The sequence below is a fragment of the Hemiscyllium ocellatum genome, chromosome 19 (genome assembly GCF_020745735.1).
Source record: "Hemiscyllium ocellatum isolate sHemOce1 chromosome 19, sHemOce1.pat.X.cur, whole genome shotgun sequence".
Classification (NCBI taxonomy): Eukaryota; Metazoa; Chordata; class Chondrichthyes; order Orectolobiformes; family Hemiscylliidae; genus Hemiscyllium; species Hemiscyllium ocellatum.
Window position 1 is genome coordinate 26,544,208 of NC_083419.1, and position 26,414 is coordinate 26,570,621.

Here is a 26,414-nt window from a genome sequence, read left to right on the forward strand (position 1 = left end):
AAAGTCCCTTTCAAAAAACACTGTAGATTTGCTGACATCACATAGATTGCTGCGGTCCAAGAAACCAGATCGGCACCATCTACCCAATTAAGGACAGGTATAAATGTTGATCTTGCCCAGAAGGCACAAAGATAAAAATAAAACATTTTTCAGGTATTGATTACTAAATTGTGCCAGTAATCAGTAAGGTTCTCAGAATATAGGATTTGTTTTCCATGTGCATCTTGATGTAAACTTTTACTTGAATTCTAAAATGAAAACTCTTTCAATCCAATAATATCTTCCCCTTAAATCTTTTCTGAAAAGTATGGAATTTACTGTTTTAATGATTCAACTGTTATTTCAAATAATAGTTTCAGTATCAAAGCAGAAATCAGAGAAATATATTTCCCTTGAAGTTCTTAGAAATAACATGAAACATCTAGAAATTAAGGTTTAATCTAGTAGTCATTACAAACAGGAAAAGGTATTACATTAATTGAATTTTTTTTGTCATTTTATTCCATCAACACATGTATTGTGGTAATAGCATTGGAAATTGGTAAAAGATTGTTTGCCCATGAAAAGGTTATGAGGTCACTTGATGAAACTTTTTAGAATATGTCTAACCAAAGTTGGAAATCCTAGTTGAATATCAGTTACTTGCTTGCCACGTCTGAAGAAAGAAACCATTGTTACAATAGGAAGTGAATGGAGAAAAATAAGTATGTCTTAGAAAGGCAAACTGGAATGACAGATGCTGATATTAACACAATTTGCTTCAGTTATGACGATGTCTCTTGACCACTCTGAAACTGCAGTCATCACTTGTGGTGCAGGTACATGGTTTGCTGTGGTTCAAGAAGGCAACTCATCATCACCTTTTAAATAACAACTAAATGTTAGCTGCCTTTGACGTTGATACTCGCGTCCCATGAACGAACAAAAACATTTTTTCAAAGCGTCCAGGTAGTCTCACTCAGCCTAATGAAGATCTGGATTTTGAGTCAGGTTGCATTTAGGGCTGCTGTTATGATGCCCAAACATTCCGTGGACATCCCACAATCGCAAGACAATTTACTAGACGCTGGCAACACTAAGTCAAGAATGTCACATTAACTTTGCTGAAGCTAATGGTCGAATCTAAAAGAACAACAGATGGAGGGAGCTACTGGCGCTCAGCAAAAAAAAATCTGAAAACCTGAGCATGTCCCAAGTCGAAGAAACTCAATGGTTCTGGCATCATCTGAGGAGAGAAAGCGGAGTTAACGTTTCTGCATCCAGTGAACCTTCCTCAGAACTGGCCATGGCTCAAAGGCTAACACGGTTTTCTCTCTCCACAGAGGCTGCCAGACCCTGCTCCAGCACTTTTTGTTTTCAGTTCGTACCTTGAGCACCCACAGTTCTCTATATCATTCCCCAAATGGGACAGTCAGTACCTGTCGATTGGTATGAGCATTCCGGGTTGACGGAGCGTGGAGGACATTTCCCTTTTAAGGCCCCTTTTTTTCCTCCTCAGTCAGTTTAAAGCGGTGCACGAGGGGCCGGCGGTTGGGCCTGGGATGTAGGGGGAGGGGCGAGGTGCTGCGCGGCGGGGTTGTTCGCGTCAGTTCCGGCAGTCTCACGCCTCGCGCGGTAAGATGGCGGCGCAGTTAACGGACGCGGAATTGTTTTCCGAATTGAAAAAGTTCGGTTTGGTCCCGGGTCCCGTGACCGAGAGCACGCGCCCCGTCTACCTGAAGAAGCTCAAGAAGCTGCGCGATGAGCGCGGCGCCAGGCCTAAAACCAGGAACGGTGGCGGCGGCGGCAGCAGCAGCGGGGGAATAGGCCCGAGTTCGGGCCTGGGCCTCGGCGGGTCCACCACCCCCACGTCTGCCCCCGTAACCCCGGGCAAGCTGCTGGGTTTCAGCTCGGACGAATCGGACGCCGAGCCCAACGGCAGAAGAAGCGAGGCCGGCAAGAGGACGAGCAGGACGGATAAAGCTCCGGGCGACTGCCCCCGCCCGCGGCCTAGTCACAGCAAAGGGAGGAACACCCCTCCGAGAATGGTGAACAGCAACAATAACAGCGGCAGTGGAGCGGGCCTTTCGTCCGGGAAAGGGAACCCCACCCCTTGGTGGAGGCCGAACACAAGCGGCGGCGTCCAGCAGTCGCCGGAGGAAGAGGAACGACGTCTGGGAACAGATCTGCAGAGCCACAACAACACCAACAGCAATCGAGTCTCATACGTTAGGGATGGTAATTACTCTGACTCCGAGGATGAGCGAGAAGAAGAGTCGAGCCGGAGACTCAACTCCAGGCGGAGTCTCTCCAAGAAATTACTGGCCACCGTTAACAATCATAACCCGAGAGCGACGGTGGAGGAGGGCGGCGCCAAACGGATCCACGACGTCGCCGGCGGTCCTTACTGTCTAGACGCAAGGAGAGACCAACTGGAGGAGGAGGAAGAGGATCAGAGGGAGAAAGACGCCACAGCGGAGCCCACCATGTTATTGCGGTTCCGTAATTCCTCTTCCAAAAAGATTGGCCCAGGACTGCTGGCTTCTGAGAAGGAGAGTCTTTATAAGAGCAGTACGAGAAACAATAATCACGTTAGCGCCACAAGTAATTTTATCACCAGTCCAAGTGGACCCTCGTCCTCCCTTCTGATCAATGCCAATCACTCAAACCATACGGGCAGTAACCACATTTACAGTGCATTTCGTAAAAGCCCCAGAGAGCCTGAGGAGGAACTATTGCAGCAATTTAAAAGGGAGGGGGGTTCGGCAACCGGTGGGTTCAGTGCACACTACTTATCCATGCTTCTTTTAACTGCTGCATGTCTGTTTTTCGTCATATTGGGACTTACCTATATAAGGATGAGGGGTTCTGGAGGAACAGGAGGCGTTCTTAACGGTAAGTATTGCAACAGAAGCATCAGAGTTTGCGGTGTGATAACTGCAAATTGCCAGACATTAATCTGTTCAGAAACGTTTTGAATGTTTACTGAATATGTGTAGCAAAAATGGTATGTTTTTCACCTGGTTGTGGTAAGCTAGTTCTAGGCATAGTTCTATTATAGTCATAGTTAGAAATTACAGTAGTTTTAAAGGCCAACCATATTTGAGTCTGTAACTAGGGGTACTTAATTTAAATGTCACTTAAATGTTTTATCAGTTGAAATATGACTGACCTATTCACTTGTTTATTTTGCACAAAATGATTACAATTGCAAAGCTATGTTGTAGCAGACTGATCTACTGCAATACAGTTTTCCCTTCTTGAAATTTGATGTGATCTGAATCCACTTTTACCATTTATTATATTTTTGAATTCTTTGGTGTAATTTCCACCATACCTTTCAAAAGCAAGGCTTTCTGCTTTTAATTTAGTTGTAAATAGTGTTTGCACTTAATATTAGTAAATAATTAAATCTTAGTTGGATCGTGTCACTGATATGTGCACAAGTATACCTATTATCTTGTTTTCAGCACAAGTGTAGGGTATTATAGAATCATAGAGATTACAGCACGGAAACAGACCCTTTGGTCCAACTCATCCATGCCGACCCAAATGTCCTATCCCAATCTAATCCCACTTGCCAGCACCTGGCCCATATCCGTCCAAACCCTTCCTATTCATATACCCATCTAGATGCTTTTTAAATGGTGCAATTGTACTAGCCTCCACCTCTTCCTCTGGCAGTACGTTCCATACACGTACCACCCTCTGTGAAAAAGTTCGAGTAAAAAATGAGGTCTGCAGATGCTGGAGATCACAGCTGCAAATGTGTTGCTGGTCAAAGCACAGCAGGTTAGGCAGCATCTCAGGAATAGAGAATTCGACGTTTCGAGCATAAGCCCTTCATCAGGAATAGTGAAAAAGTTGCCCTTAGGTCTCTTTCATATCTTTCCCCTCTCACCCTAAACCTATGCCCTCTATTTCTGGACTCTTCCACCTGGGGAAGAGACTTTGTCTGTTTATCCTATCCGTGCCCCTCATGATTATCTTTTGTTTTGAACTGTCATGGTTTTTTGGCACTATGATCCCCTTCCAATAATACTAATGCCATTTTGTTGGTGTTACAACTTAGACCGAGGAAGCTTTTTTCTTGAAGAATATCACTCCATACATTTAAATCTGTTACTACATCTTGTTACGTATGCTTCAGAAAAAAAATCACATTTTTGATGGTGTATTAAAACATTTGGGTCAAATGTGCTTGGCTTGCTCAAACCCTTCCAGTGGATTATTATAAATATTGTAATTTATCATGAGAATGTTTTATATTCAGTTTGTTTAGTCAGCTATGTAGTTGTAGGCTCCGATAACAATTTGTGTAAAATAATGTCATTAAAATCTTGGTCTCCATCTTGTTTGAATGCATTTTAGATGCCTTTAGGGCTCCCACCAATTTCTCATCCATATTCCATGGCATCGTCATTGCAAAATGTAGGGCTCAGAATTTGTTTTAGGAGGGCTTCCAATAGCTCCTGTCATTAGTTAGATTTGCCTTTGCACCCTCCAGCTCAAAGTTACTGGAAATGCAAGCTGATAAAATCAGAGATTTGAAAGGACCAACTTGGAACTAAGTGATCGAGACAACCAATATAACTTTGAGATTTTTCAGTGAGGTGATATGTATAGATGAGAGCATCTGATATAGTCTACTTGAACTTTGCAAGGTTTTTGATAAGGTCCCATCTGGGAGACTAATAGCCAAGGTAAGAATGGGATCCAATGAACTTTAGCTTATTGAATCAAGAATTGGTTGAGTGGCAGAAAACTAAGGGTGTTTTAGTGACTGGAGGTCTGAGCGTTGTGGGGTTCCATAGCGGTCAGTTGCTATTTGGTATGTGTAAATCTTATTAATCAGTAAGTTCAAGGATGATGTGAAAATTGCTGGGGTCTGCTCTATGGCAAATGGAGTTCAATCTGGGCAAGTGTAAGGTGATGTAGTTGGGCAGGGCAGACAAGGCAAGAGAGTACATGATGAAACAGTAGGACCCTGGGAAGCAGCTAAAATTAGAGGGACCTAGATGTGCATGTTGTCTGGTACCTTAAGGTAGCAGAACAGGTTGATTAAACTGGTTAAGACATATGAGATTCTTGCCTTTCTCAAATGAACGATTGAGGTGTACAGCATAGAAGCAGACCCTTTGATCCAACTTGTCCATGCCATCCAGATATCCTAAATTAATGTCCCATTTGCCAGCATTTGGCCCATATCCCTCAAAATTCATAATTCATGAAGCAATTTAAATGTATTTTAAATTTTGGAATTGTACCAGCCTCCACCCCTTTCTCTGGCAGCTCATTCTGTGTACACACCACCCTCTATGTAAATGTTGCCCCTTAGGTCCCTTTTAAATCTTACATCTCTCACCGTAAACCTATGCCCTCTAGCTTTGGACTCCCCTAACCTGGGGAAAGACTTTGCCGATTCACCCTATTGATAGCCCTCAAGACCTTATAAACCTTTATAAGGTCACATCTCTGCTTCTGGTGTTCCAGGGAAAATTCAGCCTCTCCCTATAGCTCAAACACACCAACCCTGGCAACATCCTTGTAAATCTTTTCTGAACCCATTAAAAGTTGAACAATGTCTTTTCTATAGCAGGGAGGTCAGAATTGAACACAGTATTTGAAAACTGGCCTAACCAATGTCCTGTATAGCTGCAGCATGACCTCCCAACCCCCAAGCACAATGCATTGACCAATAAAAGCAAGAGTGCCAAACCCCGCCTTAACTAATGTCTACTTGCGACTCCACTTTCAAGGAACGGTGAACTTGCACTGCAAGGTGTCTTTAGTCGGCAGCACTCCCCAGGACCTTACCATTAAGTGTATAAGTCCTGCTTTGATTTGCCCTTACAAAATATAGCACCTCACATTTATCCAGATTAAACTCCATCTGCTACTACCTGGCCCATCTGATCAAGGTCCTGTTGTTCTGAGGTAACTTATGCTGTCCACTTCACCAATTTTGGTGTCATCTGCAAACTTACTATCTGTACCTCTTGTATTCACATCCAAATAATTTATATAAATGACACAAAAAAAGTGGACCCAACACTAGTTCCTGTGGTGTATCACTGGTCACAGATCTCCAATCTAAAAAGCAACCCTCCTCCATCACCACCTGTCTCCTAACTTCTAGCCAATTTTATATCCAAATGGGTGGTTCTAACCTTATTGACCAGGCTATCATATGGAACCTTGTCGAATGCCATACCGAAGTCCAAATAGTCAATGTCCACTGCTCTGCTTTCTTCAGTCCTCTTTGTCGCTTCTTCAAAAAAACTCAATCAAGTTCATGAGACACAATTTCCCATGCACAAAGCCATGTTGACTATCCCATATCCGTTCTTATCTTTCCAAATACATGTAAATCCTGTCCCACAGAATCCCCTCTAACAACTTGCCCACCACTGTCGGGCTCACCGATCTGTAGTTCGATGGCATTTCCTTACCACTTTCTTAAATAGTGGCACCAATTTAGCCTTCAGAACCTCACCCATGGCTATTGATGATACAAATATGTCAGGAAGGACCCCAGCAATCACTTCCCTAGTTTGCCACAGAGTTCTAGGGTTCACCTGATCGGGTCCTAGGGATTTATCCACCTTCATGCTTTTTAAGATGTCCAGCACGACGACCTCTAACGTAGATACTTTTCAAGATGTCACTATTTAGTTCCCTAAACTATTTAGCTTCCATATCCTTCTCCACAATACTCATTCAGTATCTCCCCATCTCCTGCGATTCCACACACAGGCAGCTTGCTGATCTTTAAGGGGCTCTATTCTCTTCCTAGTTACTCTTTTGTCCTTCATGTATTTGTAGAAACCCTTTGGATTCTCCTTAACCCTATTTGCCAAAGCTATTTCATGTCCCCCTTTTGCCCTCCTGATTTCCCTTTTAAGTACAGTGGAACCTCAATTATCCAACATTTGATTATCTCAATTTTGGATTATATGGCAAGATTGCAAGGTCCTGATGCTTGGCTAACCTGTGTTATCTGGCATTCGATTATCCAACAAAGTATTTCCTGTCTGTGTCATTCGATAACCAAAGTCCCTCTGTATACTCCTGCCCTTAAACTCATCTAGGAATTCACTTGATCCCTGCCGTCTATACCTGACATATGCTTCCTTGTTTTTCTTGACCAGAATCTCAATTTCTCTCATCATCCAGCATTACATACATCTACTGGCCTTGTCCTTCATCCTAACAGGAATATGCTGTCCCTGGACTCTCATTAGCTCCATTTCAAGGCTTTCCACTTTCCAACCATCCGTTCACCTGCGAATATTTGCTCCCAATCAACTTTTGAAAGTTGTTGCCTAATACCATTAAAATTGGCTTTCCTCCAATTTAGAACTTCAATTTTTAGATCAGGTTTAACCTTTTCCGCAACTGTTTTAAAACTAGTAGAATTATGAATGCTTGCCTCCAAGTGCTCCCCCACTGACATAGCAATTGCTTAATACACTTAATACATTCTTGTTCATCCAATCCTCTAACACTATGGCAGTGCCAGTCTGTTTTAAATCCCCTACCCTAGCCACCCTATTATTGTCACAGATAACTGAGATCTCCTTACAAATTTGTTCTCTATTTCCTACTGATAACTCGGGTGGTCTATAGTACAATTCCAATAAGGTAGTCCTTTTGTTATTTCTCAGTTCCACCCAAATAACGTCATGGGGCATGCTCCCTGGGATATCTTCCCTAAGTTCAGCTGTAATGTCATCTCTAATCAAAATGTCATTCCTTCTCTATTGTCGCATTTGCTATACTTCCTATAAAATCTAAACCCTGCAACATTAAGCTGCCAGTCTTTGTAATAGCTATAATATCCCAGTCACATGTTCTTAACCATGCCCTGAATTGATCAGCCTTGCCTCTCTGGCCTCTTGCATTGAAGTAAATGCAATTTAATTTATCAGTCCTACCTTGTTCTCTGCTTTGCTCCTGTCTGCCTTGAATATTCGACTTCTTTCCCCAGCTGTACCAGCCTCAGACTGATCCTTTTTCTCACTATCCCTTTAAGAGCAAGAGAGATAACACTCGAGTTGTACAAAACGTTGCTTCGGCCACAGCTAGATTATTGTGTGCAGTTCTAGAATCTACATCGTAGGAGATATGTGATGGCAGTAGAGAGGGTGCAGAAGAAATTTATGATGTTGCCTGGTCTGGAGAGTTTTGGTTTTTCTTTAAGCAGAGGAGATTGAGGGTGGGCATGATTGAGATGCATAAAATTGAGGGGCTTATTCTGGGCAGACAGGAAGGAACTTTAATCTTGGTGAGATCGATGAATGGGGAACTCAAACTTGAAGTAAAAAGCAAGAGATTTCAAGGGAATGTGAATTTTTTTCCATTGAGGGTGGTGGGAACTCACTGCCTATAAGTATGTTAGAAGCAGAAACCCTCCTGACATTTTAGAAGTATTAAGATGCACACTCTGCAATGCCAAGGCACGCACAGTTTTGGACTAAGTACTGGGAAAATTGGGTTAGAATAGTTTTGTGCTTGTTTTTTGACCAACGTAGACATGATGGGCTGAAAAGCCTTTTTCTGTGCTGTGAACCCTATGACTGCTTAACCAATGGAAGCTGAGAATTGGGAAATACATGTTGGTACGTATGCAAAGGACCATGAATCAATGAATTAACTATCAGTGCTTATGTATTTAAAAGAAGGGAGAACGACATGAGCGTTCTGTTGTTTTCAGGATCTACCAATTTTAAGTTCATAAAGAAATAGAACTTACAATTGTAATAAACTTTGGCACTAAATATTGATTGACGGTCACTAATACTTATTGATTTGGTTTATACTTGTTTTGCCATGATTTAATCTCTTGAGACTAGAATAATGGGAGAATGAAGCAGAAACATTTGTGTAGAATTGAATTAGGAAGGCTAAAAGCAGCATTACATTTTCATTCTCTACACACCATAAACTTTGTTTAAAAAAGACCATATTAACGTGTGACTATGTAGCAGTAGCTGCAGAAATTTAGGGAGGATGTTCCAGAGCATAATCTTGGTAGCTGAAAGCATCATCAGGAGAGTGACTGAAACTGGGATTGCTGAGGTAGAGCATGTTGAGCTATATACTGGAGAAGTTTATGGAAAGGTGAGTGTGTGGAGGGATTTGGAAACACAGCAGTGTAGATCAGTGAGTGCACGGGGAACATAGGTTAACAGAAGTTGGTGAGAGTTGGGACTCGTTGGAATAGTCAAGCCACGAGGAAACAGGCTCAAATCATGCAGTGTTATGGGATGAGTGGTTTGACAGTGTAGTCAGAAGATCATCTTGGAGTTGACCAGAATACCATAATCTAATTACATTTTCAAACAGTTGACAATGAGAGGAATTAAGGCAGGGGAACAAAGTTTATAATGGACCTCTAACTACTGTTCTCCTAATTTGAAATTGCCATGTCATTTACCCATCGGTGATGTGAGGACCAGAGGCTTATCTATGACTTGATGGCAGTTGCTGGCTTATTAATTCAGGGTTCTTGCTGTGTAACCCTGACAACATCCAACTCTACCTCGTCATCTGTTGGTGTTTCCATTGCCTCAGAGTTGTCAGATCTGTTTTGCAACCAATTCCACCCTCTTGCTATCTCTGGTTAAACCAAACTGTCTGAAAATTTGGGTATTCTCTTAGACTCTCTGACAGCTCCCTAATTAAATCCTTAGAATTACAAGGCATGCCCATATCCAAGTCTTCGTCACCCGTGTCCACTTTGCCTCAGACCAAATGTTGTTAAAACCTTTGTGATTTTTTTACGCTGCCAGACTCTTGTTTCGAGGCTTTTTTGGCTGATATTTCATTTCCTACCTTCTATGAACTTCTGTTCACACTCCGCCATTCTCTTACCTCACTTCTAGACTTGGTAACCTATCACCCCCAGTCCCCTAAAATATGTATTTTGATTCTGTTCTGACCTGGGTGTGGTGTTGTTTCTCCCAACACTAGCCTCCAAGTCTCCAAACTTTGGCTCTTGTCCATCCCTAACTCCTTTCAACCCATTATGACAATACAGCATTTTAGCTGTCCAGACTTCACTTGGCTCAGCTCCTTTTGAAATCCTCCAAATCTGCATCTTTAATTTGAAATCATAACTTATCCTTTTTGAATCAGTATCAAATTTTGCCTGTATTCTGTGGACCACCTTAGCTATTTTAAATTAAAGGTAACATATGAATACACGTTGTCAAAAACAATGTTATGGGGAAATTGAACTTTTAAAAAGATGTTCAAACATCCTTTTTGAATGAACAGAAGTGTTTATGCTCTCTCTCTCCTTCCTCCCACTAAATAAAGGGCAAAGAAAAGCTGTTATTTTCAGTCTCTGCATAAGTTCTCTTGCCATCCATCAACTTCATCTATTTCACTGCCCAAAGCTTAACTATGGTATTCATATTTAACTTTGAGGATGTGCTGTGTGTGTAGCCACATCATCACCACTAAGACTACCTACTTCCATTTCATCTGTAACATCATGCTGCAATGATTCTGCATCAGATTGTCTGAGGTTGCAGCAGACAATGTGTTTGTATAGAATTGTCTACTCCAGTGGACTCCTGGCCAACTTTCCATTTTTTTCCACTGAGCCTGAGATTACTGCAGACTCTGCCCAGGTAATTATACATAGCAACTCTCATTCTCGCAGGTTTTGCTGACCTATGTTGATGTCCAGCTAAGCATTGCTTCAGTTTAAAGATTAGTCATTGTTTTCAAATCCTTTAATGTCTTTTCCATACTTTATCAGCTCTGTTAACTCTGCTCTAATACTGGCCTCTTGACCATCTCCAACTTTATCGTTAAGTCATTGGTGACCAACCTTCAGTTGCCTCTGCCTTATATTCTGGAAATTCTCTAACTCACTCCCTCGCATCCTCGTTTAAGACACTCCTTAAACTCCACCTCTTTGACCAAACCTTTTAACGTCCATCCAAAAGACCCTTATGTGAATTGGTATTACATTTTTTTGGATAAATTCTTTGAAGCAGCTGGCATGTCTTTATGCTCAGAGGTTATGTTATCCTCAAGGAAGACAATACCTAAAGGTATTGTCGCGAGCCTATTAATTCAGAGGTTGTTGTTGAAAATGTGTTGCTGGTTAAAGCACAGCAGGTCAGGCAGCATCCAAGGAATAGGAAAGGTAATGTGAGGACCCAGGTTCCAATCCTGCCATGACACATAATGGTTTCATTCAGTTAAAATTCTACTGTCAGTTGTCTTTAAAACCTGCCTGGTTCACTCGTGTCCTTTTGGGAAGGAGACTGTCAGCATTGCTTGGTTTGGCCCGTGTGTGACTGTAAGGCAATGTGGTTGACTCTTAACCATCCTCTGGGCAATTAGGAAGCAACGCACTCACCCTGCGAATGAATTGAGTTATCCTAAAACTGGCTCGCTGACAATGTTGCTGTCAAGCTTTGCATGTGGCCAGTTTTTGAACTTTGGTAAAGTTTTAAAATTTTTCTGTTACGATATACATGTGGTATTTAATCTAGAGCAAAGCCTGCATAGTAAATTCCAGGTTGCCATGTGGCTGTTCACACATGTTATTCAGGATTACTGCTTTCTGTAAAGATCTGTAAAATCCTTCTGATGAATTGTTAACTGAGACATTATCTGACCTCTGGGTTATTTGAAGGAGAACAACATTAGTATTTATCCCTGTAATACTTTTTCTAAAAAAAACTGATCATTATCCTCTTGCTTGCATGATTTGTTTAGTGCAAATTGGCTTCTGCATTTCTGACATTACTATAACCATGTATTAAAAGTAATTGGTTGTAAAGTGCCTTGAAGTCCAGTCTGAGAGTGGCTGAATAGAAGTAAGTGTTTCCCTTTTTCAAGACTAGTAGCCATATTTGGTGTGGAAGTGGTGAACGTTTGTTTGTGGAAATGGTTTAAGTGGCTGACAGTCTCCATCTCAAAAGGACACCAGTGAGCCAGGCAGGTTTCAAAGACAATTGACAATGGTTTTATGGTCATCATTCGATGTGAATTCCAGAATTATTCAGTTCAAATTCCAGTATGTGTCATGGCAGGATTGGAACCTGGGTCTCTGAATTAATAGGCTAGCGACCATACCTTTAGGCTGTTGTCTTCCTTGAGGATAACATAACCTCTTTGAGCATAAAGACATGTCAGCTGCTTCAAAGAATTTAACCAAAAAAATGTAATACCAAGTCACATAAGGGACTTTTGGATGGACGTTAAAAGGTTTGGTCAAAGAGGTGGAGTTTAAGGAATTTCTTAAACGAGGATGTGAGAGAGTGAGTTAGAGAATTTCCAGAATATAAGGCCGAGGCAACTGAGGGCTGATCACCAATGATTTAGTGATAAAGTTGGAGGTTAGTGTATGTACATCTAACATTGATCCTGTTCTTGTGAATGCTTTTTATGATCAGAAATTGAACTTTACATTACTATCAGAATGTTCTTTGCAGTATATACTGTACACATTATGGTATGTATTTAAACAAATGTCATACTATTTATAAGCCAGAATTGGGTATAATCTCAAGGCTGAGTTGACTAATTGGCAAAGTGACAATTTGATCTAAATTTGTTTGCTAAAAATGGCAGCTAATCCATAATAGACAGATACTTGGAAACAAAATGTAGAAAATAAAAATTTTACATTGCAATTATAGAAGAACTTATATTTTAATATTGAATTTAGCTCAATACAGTTGACTTTCAGGATATTAGCAGCCCCATTTCCAACTTAATTATTTTCTGGTTTTTCAGTGATTTATTCATTGTCATGTGTACCAAAGTACAGTGAAAAGCTTTGTTTACGAGCAGTACAGGCAGATGCAAGGATGCATCCAAGTATAGGAAGCAAGGATGTACAGATCAAAAAGACTTAAAGTCGCACAGGTTACATTGCTTGTTCAGTCTTGAGTGACCACCCTTCGGTCCAATAATAGCTGGGAAGAAGCCGTTCCTGATCCTGCTGGTGTATGTTCTCGGACTTCTGTGTATCTTCTGCCTGACGTAAGAGGTTGTATGAGATCATTACTGCAGTGCGATGGGTATTTGATGTTAGCAGCCTTTCCATGGCAGCGAGCCACGTAGACGGAGTCTATGGATGGAAGGTTGGCTTCCTTGATGGCCTAGGCTGTGCACAGCACCTACTGCAGTTTCTTGCAATCCTGGGCAGAACAGTTGCCATATCAGACTGTTATGTACCTGCCCAGGATGCTTTTCAGTGGTAGAAGTTGATGAGGGCCCTTCTGCAGATGCCAAATTTTCTGAACCGCTTGCGGAAGAAAAGGTGTTGTTTATAATTAATCTTAATTGTTCCATTTGACAAAGTGTTAATGTACGTTAGAAGCTGTTTCGAGTACCAGGTAAGTGACTGGGTAAGAGTTTGTAACCTTATGTTTATGTAACCTTGAAACTGCTTCTTGGTGTAACAGCTGAAAATATGTTGCTGGAAAAGCGCAACAGGTCAGGCAGCATCCAAGGAGCAGGAGAGTCGACGTTTCGGGCATGAGCCCTTTCCTGAAGAAGGGCTCATGCCCAAAATGTCGATTCTACTGCTCCTTGGGATGCTGCCTGACCTGCTAAGCTTTTTCAGCAATACATTTTCAGCTCTGATCTCCAGCATCTGCAGTCCTCACTTGCTGTTGGTGTAACATTCTGATGTTCAAGGACAGGCATACAATTTGTCAGAGTGCTTGAAAAGCTTACTGAGTACTGGTTGTCAAATATTAGGAGCAGCAATCAGTACATCCTGGCACTGCGATTTTCATGTTTGATCATGTAATCAATCCATTCTCTGGGATTTTAAGGCATAATACGCATTAGTTAATATGAACTGTGAAAATAAGTGTTTAGTTAAATATATTAAACCTTGAAAGTTGAGTTAATAAAATTGAGTAAATGTAATTTCATAACATTTGGGTAGTGACTCAACTGTTGGTTGGATTATGAGCAAGTTAAATTTTTATGGATTTTGTAAATCTATGTGTACTAAGTTTATTCCAAGGAAGCATGGACTTCATACTAGAAAATAGTGGATGTACTAAGTCTTACATTAGCTTGATTTTGAGAGTCTTGGTCTCTTCAGTAAGGGATTCTTAAAAATCGTATGAGTCTTAACCACCTCTAAACTGACACTTCATTGTCGAACTGAGGGTTTGTGGCATTGTTTGAGATTTGTTAGATCAGTAAGTAAAACAATGTTTACTTGGATGTAAACTATATATGTCACTTGATTTTAGAAATAACCACTAACATCATTTCAAATATTTTGAGTTTCTTTAATTTTGCATTGAAGCCTACTGTGAAACAACTGCACTAAGGAATTCTCCCAATGGCCAGGTCTGTCGGTCAGCTCTCAAAACAACAGTACCAGTGGAAATTTAACCCATTATTTATCTACTGCAGTTGTTTACAAATTAACATTAGCCACATGTCATAGTTGTTTGTTTTTAAAGTTTCTTGCATTATGACGTTTTTTACACAAATATAAAGCTTTGTTTATTGGATTTTAGACTTGTAGAATTGGCTATGCTTGGAAATATTTCTGACTGAAGTGTATTTCCACAGAAGCTGTTCAAGGCAGTGCATCATCTTGGCTTTGAATAAAGGCTAAACAAAAGCATTTATAAAGAATTTAGTTGTGGAAATCCTGCTTAGAGGAGTGTTGTCTTAGTGCAGTGGTCTGACACATTGTGTGCACAGCCTATCTATACAGTATTACAATGCTGGGATACTTGTGTCAAACTTTGAATCGTCACTCAGTCATCACTGCATATTGGAGTAGTTGTTTTTTTATGTCGGTTGATACAAATCGTTCTATAAAGAATCATTAATATCTCATGTTCTATACATTTCTAGAGTTGAGCATATTCTCCTTTATTCACCTTGTTTATGAGTCAGTTTATAGTCACAAGAGTTTGTGTACATGATTAATGTAGTGAAGTGTTTTTTTTAATGTTTTTCTAATTCCGTTTTTATGATTCGGTGAAATTACTGAAATCTATTTTGACTGATCGGTTTATCTAGGAATGTTCCATTGTCTCACAATTTGCCTTCATCCTTAAGTGGAAAAGGTTACTATTAGGCTGTGTACTATTCAAAACTTATTACAGTTTTCACAGGCCCAGTTCAGGTGTGGTTTTTTTAATGAGTTCTTCCTTCCCTGTCGCCAATGAGTCTAGACAAAGGATCCCTTTAAAACCACCCAGAGAGATTGCTCATTCCTGAGTCTCATACCTACTTCCTTTTTCTCTGAAGAAAAGCTGCTACCACAATGACCAGATCATAAAGTATTGTAGTTTAACACTGCATGTTTCACTGGCATATTATAGAATAACTTTTTTTTGGGTTCTGAGTTCATCCTGTAAATTTGTTGTCCTAAATTAGTGTCTAAGAAGTTTCCAAAGGCAATCCCAACACATTTCCCCATGAAGCTAGGTATCACTAATGAATTCTGGTTCAGTGTAGAAAAGGTGTTTCAGCCCATCAAGCCTGTAGTAGCTCTTTCAGTGAGCTATTCAACTAATCCCCCGTCCTGCTTTTTCACCACAGCCCTGCAATTATTTTCCCCGTATATTGATTTTGAGAATCCTTGTCCTTTGTTCAATTCTCTCCATGACCTTTTATTTCCTTATCTCTCATCATCTATAATACCAAAACCCTGGGATATGAGCTCATTGGCCTTGGGCTCCAAAGCATCCTCCAATTTTAACTGATGCACCATTGTTGGCTGTGCCTTCAGTTGCCCAAGTCCTAAATTTTGTATACCCTCTATACTACACTTTCCCCCTACACTCCTTAAAAGCTTCCACTTTAACTAAATTATTAGTCATCTGAATTAATATTTCTGTTAGTTGACTTTGTAAGCCTACTGTGAATGCTTTGGGATGTTTCATTATTAACAGCACTACATGAATGTATATTTACTCCAATTTCTTTAAAGATTTTTATTGCTTTCCAGACTGAGTTTTATTTTGTCCTTTTTTGCGAATCACCTTAAATACCATCTCTCTGGCTAATAAATCTTCTGTTGTAAAGTCTTTCTCCATGCTTGTGCCTTTAAAACCGTTTGTAATATTGAACATCTCTATTGAATCATCTCTGCTTTAAGTAGAGTAACTCTAGATTCTCCAGACTCAACGTAACTGAAGTTCTTCAACCACACACTCAGTAAATCTCTTCAGGCCTTATCTAAAACCTTGTAATCCTTCCTAAAGTGTCATGCTCTGATTTGAACATTTTACCTGAGCTGAGACTTCACCAGTGCTTGATAAAGATTTAGCACTTCCTTGCCTTTTGTATTGTGTTTTCCTGCTGTTAAAGCTAAGGATCTTGTATCTTTTATAATATTATGCGTTTCAAATTGGTTCTGCCTCAATCTGATTATCCACATCCGGATCTCCCAAGCCTTATGTTTCTTTAAAGCAGTTCATGTACTTATTGCACTCTAAAGCAGGTGGGCCTTTTTACAAACTCATATTTATTACACAAACTATTTCTAAAACTTAATCAAAAACTTTTTTTAGACTGTACCTAGATGTTAAGACAGAAGATACTCAGTTGGGCTAGTCCATTTTTGGATCTATGGGCTTTGGGGAATTGCAGGTTTCCTTGTGGGAAAATTTAAATATTGTTCCAGATTGCCCCATCTGTTAATTTTTCATTCTTCTTGATCAGGTCTTTTACTGTTGACTTCTCATTCCATTACTTTTTTATGGAGCACGTTCTAACCCCCAATTGGTTTAAATTAGCACACTCTCAACTCGCCCCATCACAATACTCACGTATTTGGAAAGACAAGGACTGATTAGGGGTACTCAACATGGCTTTGCGTGGGAAATCGTGTCTCGTGAGCTTTGAATCTTTTTTGAAGTAACAAAGAGAATTCATGAGGGCAGATTGATGGAAATGATCTATATGGAGTCAAGATTAAAGTGGTGCTGGAAAAGCGAAGCAGGTCAGGTACCATCCAAGGAGCAGGAAAATCAACATTTCGGGCAAAAGCCCTTCTGTCAAGAATGATCTATGTGGAGTTCATTAAGGTGTTCGACAAGGTTCCTCGTGGTAGCAAGGTTAGATCACATGCTCCAGAGCGAGAACTAGCCATTTGAATGCGACTGGCGCTGAGGTGGAAATAGAGGTGGTGGTGGAGGGTTGCTTTTCGGACTGGATGCCTCTGACTAGCGGTGTGCCACAAGCATCCGTGCTGGGTCTGCTGCTTTTTGTCTTTGTATAAATGATTTAGTTGTGAGTATAGGAGATATAGTTAGTAACTTTGCAGATGACACCAACATTGGAGGTGTTGTAAACAGTTAAGGTTACTTCAGAGTACAATGGCATCTTGATCAGATGGGCCAAGGAGCAGCAGATATAGTTTAATTTAGATAAATGAGGGGTTGCATTTTTGGAAAGGCAGTTCAGGGCAGAATTTGTGCACTTAATGGTAAGGTCTTAGAATGTTGCTAAACAAAGACCTTGTTGACATGTAGATTCATAGTTCCTTGAAAGTGAAGTCACACTTCGGGTAGGATCGTGAAGAAAGTGTTTGGTTTGTTTGCCTTTGTTCAGTACATTGTGTATAGGAGTTAGGAGGTCATGTTGCAGCTGTACAGGACCTTGGTTCGGCCACTATTGGAACGTGTGTGCAATTCTGGTATCCCTCTATTCGGAAGGATGTTGTGAAACTTGAAAGGGTTCAGAAAAGATTGGCAACATTCTGGTAAATGTTAGACCGTTTGAGCTATAGGGAGAAGGCGAACGTACTGGCTGTTTTGCTTGGAGCGTCAGAGGCTGAGGGGGGACCTTATAAAGGTGTATAAAATCATGGGCATGGATAGTGTAAATATATAAGTCTTTTCCGGCGTGGGGCAGTCCAAAACTAGAAGGCGTAGGTTTCGGGTGAGAGGGGAAAGATACAAAAGGGTCCTAAGTGGCAACCTTATCATGCAGAGGGTGGTGCATGTATGGAATGAGCAGGAGATGGAGGAGGCTGACACAATTGCAACTTTTAAAAAGCATCTGCGTGGATATGCAAATAGGAAGGATTTAGTGTGATTTGGGCCAAATACTGACAAATTAGACAAGATTAATTTAGGATATCTGGTCGGCAGGGATAAGTTGGACTGAAGGGTCTGTTTGCATGCTGTACAACTCTAAGTTCAAGCTAATGTTTTGCTCTCTATCTTCTCTCTCACCCCCTGACGTAGATCTCTCTTGGGAAGAGGTGTACTGTAGATCTTGTTCTGCTGTTCAGAGAGGTTTTCAGTGATCTTTATCTTAACTCCCTCCACCTGCCTTGTCTCAATATCTTTGTAACTTCATCCAGTGAGATACAGGTACATGTACTTCAATAGCCACATTCCAGTTCATTTTTATCATTGTGGGCTTGGCTGAGGGCTGTTGTAGAGCAGTGGTAGCTTACCTACCTCCTGGACCAGATCGCCTGGTTCAAGTCCCAACTGCTTCTGTGTCAGCCCATCGCTGAACAGGTTGTTTAAAAATACCTATGAAGTCTGAAGACAGTTTTTCCCCATCAATTCTTTCCCCACCCCATCCTCTAATCACTTCTGTTTCAGAAGTAATGTGTATTTTTTTTAAAAATGTGGTTTCTTAGTATTTTATCTCCTTCAGTCATATTATCAATTTGCTTCTCTTCAGGATTGAAGAATCTAAGTTTTCCTTTACTCAGCTCAGTTTTCTAATGTTAGGTTTGTTCTGTTTTTTTTTAAACTGCCAAAGGTCTTTATTTTTTGGTTTCATTAACTACATTCAAAGATTTAAGTTATTCCCTGACTGTAGCAGTTTAAGTTTCAAACTTTGGCCTTTTAAAGTTCAGTTTTGTGATTTGAATTATGTAAATAGTTTTTAAAAAAAGACTTTTTAAAAAAAAATAGGGCCACTTACAGACTAAAATGGGAATTTACACATGAAGGCAGGGGCATGGCTAAGATGTTAAATGAATACTTTGCGTCTAGATGCTACCCAAGCCATAGTGGCTGGAGCAAACTGTCACAAGGAGGGCTCAACGTTAAAAAGGAAGTGATTAGATTAGACTACTTAGTGTGGAAACAGACCCTTTAGCCCAACAAGTCCACACCGACCCTCTGCAAAGCAAACCACTCAGACCCTTTTCCCTACGTTTACCCCTTCGCCTAACGCTACGGGCAATTTAGCGTGGAGAAAGTGAGGACTGCAGATGCTGGAGGCCAGAGTTGAAAAATGTGGTGCTGGAAAAACACAGCAGGCCAGGCAGCATCCAAGGAGCAGGAGAATCGACGTTTCAGGCATAAGCCCTTCTTCAGGAATGAGGCATAGCCAATTCACCTAACCTGCACATTGTTGGACTATAGGAAGAAACCGGAGCACCTGGAGGAAACCCATGCAGACACTGGGAGAATGTGCAAACTCAACACAGACTGTTGCCTGAGGCGGGAATTGAACCTGGCTCTCTGGCGCTGTGAGGCAGCAGTGCTAACCACTATGCCAAACTTGTGCAGATGGATAAAATGTTGGTAGTTAAAATTGATACGGCACCAGGTTCAAATGAAAGGCATCCAAGGATGTTGAAGGAAGTGAGACTGCAATTTTCGAGGCACTACCCATAATATTACAGCATGAAACAGAGATTTTTTGCTCGACAAATCCGGTTGATGGTGTATTCCTCTAAATTATCATTCTTTGCTTAACTTTTTCGACTATGAAAAGTGCTTTTGTCTGTACCTCAAATGGTTCCTGGTAGAGCATTTCATGTCCCCAAAGCCACTTGTTTTGTAAAGTCCTTTCTCCTAAATTGTTCATGCTGACCATAATAGTTGACTCTTTTTGCTGACATCTGAAATCGAGAAAATACACTTATTTATTCTAGTGTAAATGTTCATATTATTTCTTATCCAATTCACTAATGAAACAGGGTTGTGCTTTCCCATTCTCTTCCCTGACTAACTTGCTCTGTTCTAATAAATTAAATCATTTGTGTAGACATTTGGTAGGAGGGATGTCAGCATTAATCTGAGGCATTGCACTTAATTAGTTTCTAAATTTAGCAATCATCCTCTTAACACATGCTTTGACAGCTCCTTATCCATCTCTCAACCTCCTTCCTTGATCAGTAAAATCATTGGCTCTTTATCTCAATGTTTAAGGCCATTTTGTGCAAGGTGGCACAACATGACTCTCCAGAGTTTTCATGCGAAGCAAGTGATTGTACTTGGAAAAAGTAATTAATTGGCTGTGAAATGCTTTCAATACTGAGAGGTGGAAGGAAATGGGAATTCTTTTCAAGCTGAATGTTTTCTTGAATACATTAGAGCCTGTGAATGTTTCAATTTTGATGCTAATCCAGAACACTGGATACATAGCTTCCTCTTTGAGTTTGAATTTGAGTTAGGTTTGAGAGGAAGCCCTTTAAAATATCCAATTTCCCATTTTCTTTTTGCTGATGTAATTTGAGGATTTTTGTTATCTTGTAGGAGATTAGACTGAAAAATGTGACTCTAATTTTATTTGTGAAATGTTGCTTATTACTGGTAGTAAAAGTATCCACTGAATGTCCAGTTTGAAACATCTCTACAATGTCTAGATTTACTGATTGTGATGCCATTGGTAACTTGATTAGAAAATGTTGGCCAAAGTGTAATTATCTTTGCCAGTGATCCAGTTGGAGAAAATGCTGATAGTGCTGTTGAAACAAAACAACTTGAGTTAATTAAATCATTAAGTCATTTGAAATATTGGATAACTTGAAATATTGAATAGACAATATTTCCAAAGCTGCCCTATTTTGAATAAAGCCGCAGTAGTATAAATAATTGGAAGTTGGGATTAGTGAGTTTAAGATTGTAAACTTTGTAGGTTCTGACAACTTTTGTTCTTACGCTTATATTGTATTTCAACTTTATCAAGTCTTGTTTAGTACTACAAGTTCACTATTTGTGCTATCTGCTTTAAAGGAGCAGTGGGATCAGATTAGATGTCCCTTGTATATATGCGGCTGTAATTAGTTAGAAAGAAATTTTCAGGCAAGCTTTTGAAGCAACCTGGTTAATTTCACAATGAAGGAATTTCCATAAGGTTTCTGGTTCCTAGTGCCAATCTAGGCTTGGAAGCAAAAGTCAAGGCTGACACTTCAGTGCAGTTCTGAGGGAGTTTTGCAACCTCTTTTAGGAGAGTCATAAACTGACCCATCTGCACGGATTGGTTTATAAAATTCCATTGCCCTGTTTTGTAGAGCAGAGAGTTATCCTGCATTTCTGGCTGATATTTATTCCCCCTCCAATAAGATTGATATTATCATTTGTTCAGGAGTTTACTGTGTACACAAATTGGTTTCTACATTAATGACTGTGCTTCACTGAATGGAAAGCATTTTGAGATGTCTGTTAATCATGAAATGTGCTCTAGAAGTGCAAGCTTGTAAAGTAAATGTATATATGCTAATTTTGAGGTATTTAGGTAAGTTACTATCTCTCGTGTTTGAGAAATCTGTTTTCTAGTGTGTGTGGTTGTTGATTTTGAGAGCTTTGGGTACTTGTAGTTGATTCAACCATAAGGTTATAGATTCATAGAGATGTACAGCGTGGAAACAGACCCATCGGTCCAACCAGTTCATGCCGACCAGATATCCCAACCCAATCTAGTTCCACCTGCCAGCACCTGGCCCATATCTCTCCAAACCCTTTCTATTCATATAACCATCCAAATGCCTCTTAAATGTTGCAATTGTACCAGCCTCCACCACATTCTCTGGCAGCTCATTCCATACACATACCACCCTCTGTGAAAAAGTTGCCCCTTAGTTCTCATTTATATCTTTCCACTCTCACCCTAAACCTATGCCCTCTAGTCTGGACTCCCTGATCCTAGGGAAGAGACTTTGTCTATTTATCCTATCCATGCCCCTCATAATTTTATAAACCTCTATAAGGTCACCCCTCAGTCTCAGCAGGGGAAACAGCCCCAGTCTGTTCAGCCTCTCACCATAGCTCAAATCCTCCAACCCTAGCAACATCCTTGTAAATCTTTTCTGAACCCTTTCAAGCTTCACAACATCTTTCCGATAGGAAGGAGACCAGAATTGCACGCAATATTCCAATAGTGGTCTAACCAATGTCCTGTACAGCCGCAACATGACCTCCCAACTCTTGTACACAATACTCTGGCCAATAAAGGAAAGCATACCAAATGCCACCTTCACTATCCGACCAACCTGTGACTCCACTTCCTAGGAGCTATGAACCTGCACTCCAAGGTCTCTTTGTTCACCAACACTCCCTAGGACTTTACCATTTAGTGTATAAGTCCTGTGAAGATTTGCTTTCACAAAATGCAGCACTTCGCATTTATCTGAATTAAATGGCCCAATTTTGAGACTATCATGCAGGATAGAATTTCGCCACATATATAAATTTTTATTTCCTCTTTCAATAAGTTTTGGAAAGGAAAGCTCATGCATTAAATCTCTATCAGTAGCTCCTGTACTTGAGCTTTCAAAGGTATGTTGATGGAAGGGGCACTTGCTTTTCAATACAGCAATCTGGATTGAAATATAGCCAAAAACTGACAATAATAGTCTTCCCTGTCAGTTGGCTAAGAATCTGACGTGAAATGTTTGCATAGCCTACATCCAGTTAGTTAGTGTAAGACTGTCTTTAATTTGCCACAGAATTGGCAGTCTACCAGGAAAGTCTCTCTGAAAAGAGATTTCTATTTCTGTAAACTTGTATTTTTATGACCTCAGGATGTTCCAAGCACTTTCCAGCCAAGAAAGTTTTTTTGCAATTTAGTCGCAGGTAATATAGGAAATGTAGCTAATCTATGTACAAAAATTTCTAATTACCAATGATGTGATAATGAATGACCAGGTAATCTCTGATGAAAAAAAACCATCTATTGGTCAGAAAACTTGATTATTCTCATTTGCTTTGAAATAGTACTATGGGAACTCATGGCAGACCTGAGGGGGAGGGAAGGGAGCTCGGTTTAACATCTCATCCAAAAGATAGCAAATACTGTGCTGTTAGAAATACTGTGTACTGCACTGGAGATTTGTTTTTCTGCCTCAGGAACGGCACCTCTAACTTTGTAATCCGGGGTGCAAATTCTACCATCTGAGTAGTCGTCATCATGGTAGTGGTGATGAGCAAATTTACTTGTAAAATAAAATTTGCTAGTTGTAGGGAAAGATAGTGAGATTGGGATGTCTGTACAGAACAGTGAGCTAAATGACAACTTGTGCTTCCACTGTACGATCAGAACATTAACAAAAGTGGCAGAGAATGTGGTGTATGTAATAGGGCATTTGGCCCTTCAAATTAGTGTTGCGTTCTCTCGATCATTGTCTACTCCCTGCACTCCAATTTTGCTGCTCATTCAAAATGTTTTGGCTCTCAATTTTTTGTCAAAGCACTATCAAAGTCTAATGTACTAAATGACTATCTCTAGCCTTCTGGGGTAGAGCATTCCTGAGAATAGGACCCTAATTCTCGATTCTACAATGGAAGACAGTTTCTCATATCCTGTCAACACCTGTAAAAATCCTTTGTTTTACTAAGATTGCCACCCGTTCTTGAAGGCTTGAGAATATAGGCCCATTCAACTACCCTTTTCATTGGAGGAATCTATCCCGAATCTAAGTCTACTTCCTTCTGAGTGTTTTGTTGTTTTTGAAACAAATTATCCCTCCATTTATATACAGCTACTATTATCGGAGAGCTTAACAAATTGATTATAGGACTGTGAGAATAACAATTATTATTTCATGCATGCACAAGTAAAGCTAGTCTTATCACCAAGTATAAAACTAACTTTGGGTTGCAAACACCTCCCAAACTTAATGCAATACATTACAAGACATATATCACACAGGGTTCTGTTTCGTTTCATTTTTTTGCAGGTATTGTCAGTATTTCATCTAAGGCTGACCCTATTTTGCTGATCATGCAGCTCCTGTACTCCTGCCTGCTTTACACAGCTGTGGTTTTCATTTCCATTACAACATGACTGAAACTAATTAAAGTTGAAAAGTGTGGTGCTGGAAAAGCGCAGCAGGCCAGACAGCATCCGAGGAGCAGGATGTTGCCTGGCCTGCTGCGCTTTTCCAGCACCACACTTTTCAACTCTGGTCTCCAGCATCTGCAGTCCTCACTTTCTCCTAACTGAAACTAATTAAAACTGATTTTAACTTATTAAACTGCTCCTGAAAATTCCAGTCATAGAGATGTGCAGCATGGAAACAGACCCTTCAGTCCAACCCATCCATGCTGACCAGATATCCCAACCCAACCTAGTCCCACCTGCCAGCACCCAGCCCATATCCCTCCAAACCCTTCCTATTCATATAACCATCCAAATGCCTCTTAAATGTTGCGATTGTACCAGCCTCCACCACTTCCTCTGGCAACTCATTCCATGCACGTACCACCCTCTGCGTGAAAAAGTTGCCCCTTGGGTCTCTCTTATATCTTTCCCCTCTCACCCTAAACCTATGCCCTCTAGTTCTGGACTCCCTGACCCCAGAGAAAAGACTTTGCCTATTTACCCTATCCATGCCCCTCATAATTTTGTAAACCTCTATAAGCTCACCCCTCAGCCTCCGATACTCCAGGGAAAACAGTCCCAGCCTGTTCAGTCTCTCCCTGTAGCTCAGATCCTCCAACCCTGGCAACATCCTTATACATCTTTTCTGAACCCTTTCAAGTTTTACAACATCTTTCCCATAGGAAGGAGACCAGAATTGCACGCAATATTCCAACAGTGGCCTAACCAATATCCTGTACAGCCGCAACATGACCTCCCTACCCCTGTACTCAATACTTTGACCAATAAAGGAAAGCATACCAAACACTGCCTTCACTACCCTATCTATCTGCGACTCCACTTTCAAGGAACTATGAACCTGCACTCGAAGGTCTCTTTGTTCAGCAACACTCCCGCGGACTTTACCGTTAAGTCCTGCTAAGATTTGCTTTCCCAAAATGCAGCACTTCGCATTTATCTGAATTAAAACTCCATCTGACATTTCTCAGCCCATTGGCCCATCTGGTCCAGATCCTGTTGTAATCTGAGGTAACCCCCTTCGCTGTCCACTGCACCTCCAATTTTAGTGTCATCTGCAAACTTACTAACTGTATACCTCTTATGCTTGCATCCAAATCATTTATGTAAATGACAAAAAAAAGGACTCAGCATCGATCCTTGTGCTGCTCCACTGGTCACAGGCCTGTAGTCTGAAAAAACACCCTCTGTCTTCTGCCTTTGAGCCAGTTCTGTATCCACATGGCTAATTCTCTTTGTATTCCATGAGATCTAACCTTGCTAATCAGTCTCCCATGGAAATCCTTGTTGAACGCCTAAGTCCATATATACCACATCTTCTGCTCTGCCCTCATCAATCCACTTTGTTACTTCTTCAAAAAAATTCAATCAAGTTTGAGAGCCATGATTTCTCACGCACAAAGCTATGTTGACTATCCTGAATCAGTCCCATTTAATGTTTGTCACTTCACTTGCCACAGTATTTCTGTAGCTGCTGAAATTGTGCCCTTATCTCCGCCTTAGCCTGAAGTCCTCAATAATACTAACACTCTCCCTGGAAATTCATCTGGCACACATGCCACCCCATTCCCTTACATCAAGGTACACAAACTCAAATGGAAATTGCATTTTGTTTTGTCATCCATGGCCACAACCTGGCATTTTTGTACTGAAAAGTGCCTCACTAAACTGCTGTCCCCTATCATCTCTGCCCTAGATTCTAAAAATAAATAGAGGAACATGTGAAATTCCTTGACACCAAAATTGAGACCATCCAATTGGTTGCTCTTTTGCCACAGCCTCCTTTTTGGTTCAATTTCTTGCAAAACTTCTCACTGCCTTTGCATCTTTCTCGCGTTCCTTTCCTATCATGCTCCTCTCCACACCACCTCCTCTTTCTCCCCCCACCCTCCCCACCCCCAAAATCCATACCACCTCTGAATTTATTAATGAGACCAACTGACTTGTTTGTTTTGATGCAATAAATCTCCCACTACTCAACTGGCTCTGGTTTGTCTGTATTAATGGCCTCTCCTCTTTTGAATATCTCCATCCTTGCAAATGCTGCCCATCTCCAATCTCTCTTCCAAAGGTCTTGAACATGTCACCTCCAGATCACGCTATCTTCAAGACTTTCCTGAATTAAACCCCTTTAATCCAGTTCCATCCCTGCTACTATAAAAACAGCTTTAAGTTGCAAATGACTTCTTGTGACTTGATTGTTAATTATTCATCCTGATCCCTTTGTACTGACTGCAACCTGGTGAGTTTGTGAATTATAGAATGAAAAATCACACCAGGTTATAGTCCAACAGGTTTATTTGGAAGCACTAGCTTTTGAAGTGCTGCTGCTTCATGAGGTTGTGGTGCAGGATCATAAGACACAGGATTTTGTTAAA

At 40.7% G+C, this 26,414-nt stretch overlaps 2 protein-coding genes across 2 annotated transcripts in view; one reads left to right on the plus strand and one right to left on the minus strand.

The window, feature by feature from the left end:
• Nucleotides 1–26,414, minus strand: part of rps16 (ribosomal protein S16) — a 435,012-nt gene that overhangs the window by 324,561 nt on the left and 84,037 nt on the right. The window lies entirely within an intron of this gene.
• Nucleotides 1,600–26,414, plus strand: part of lemd3 (LEM domain containing 3) — a 50,367-nt gene continuing 25,552 nt past the window's right edge. Inside the window, exon 1 of the mRNA XM_060839759.1 lies at nt 1,600–2,874. Coding sequence (XP_060695742.1) covers nt 1,620–2,874 — 1,255 coding nt within the window. The 5' untranslated portion in view covers nt 1,600–1,619. The remainder of the gene's footprint in view (nt 2,875–26,414) is intronic.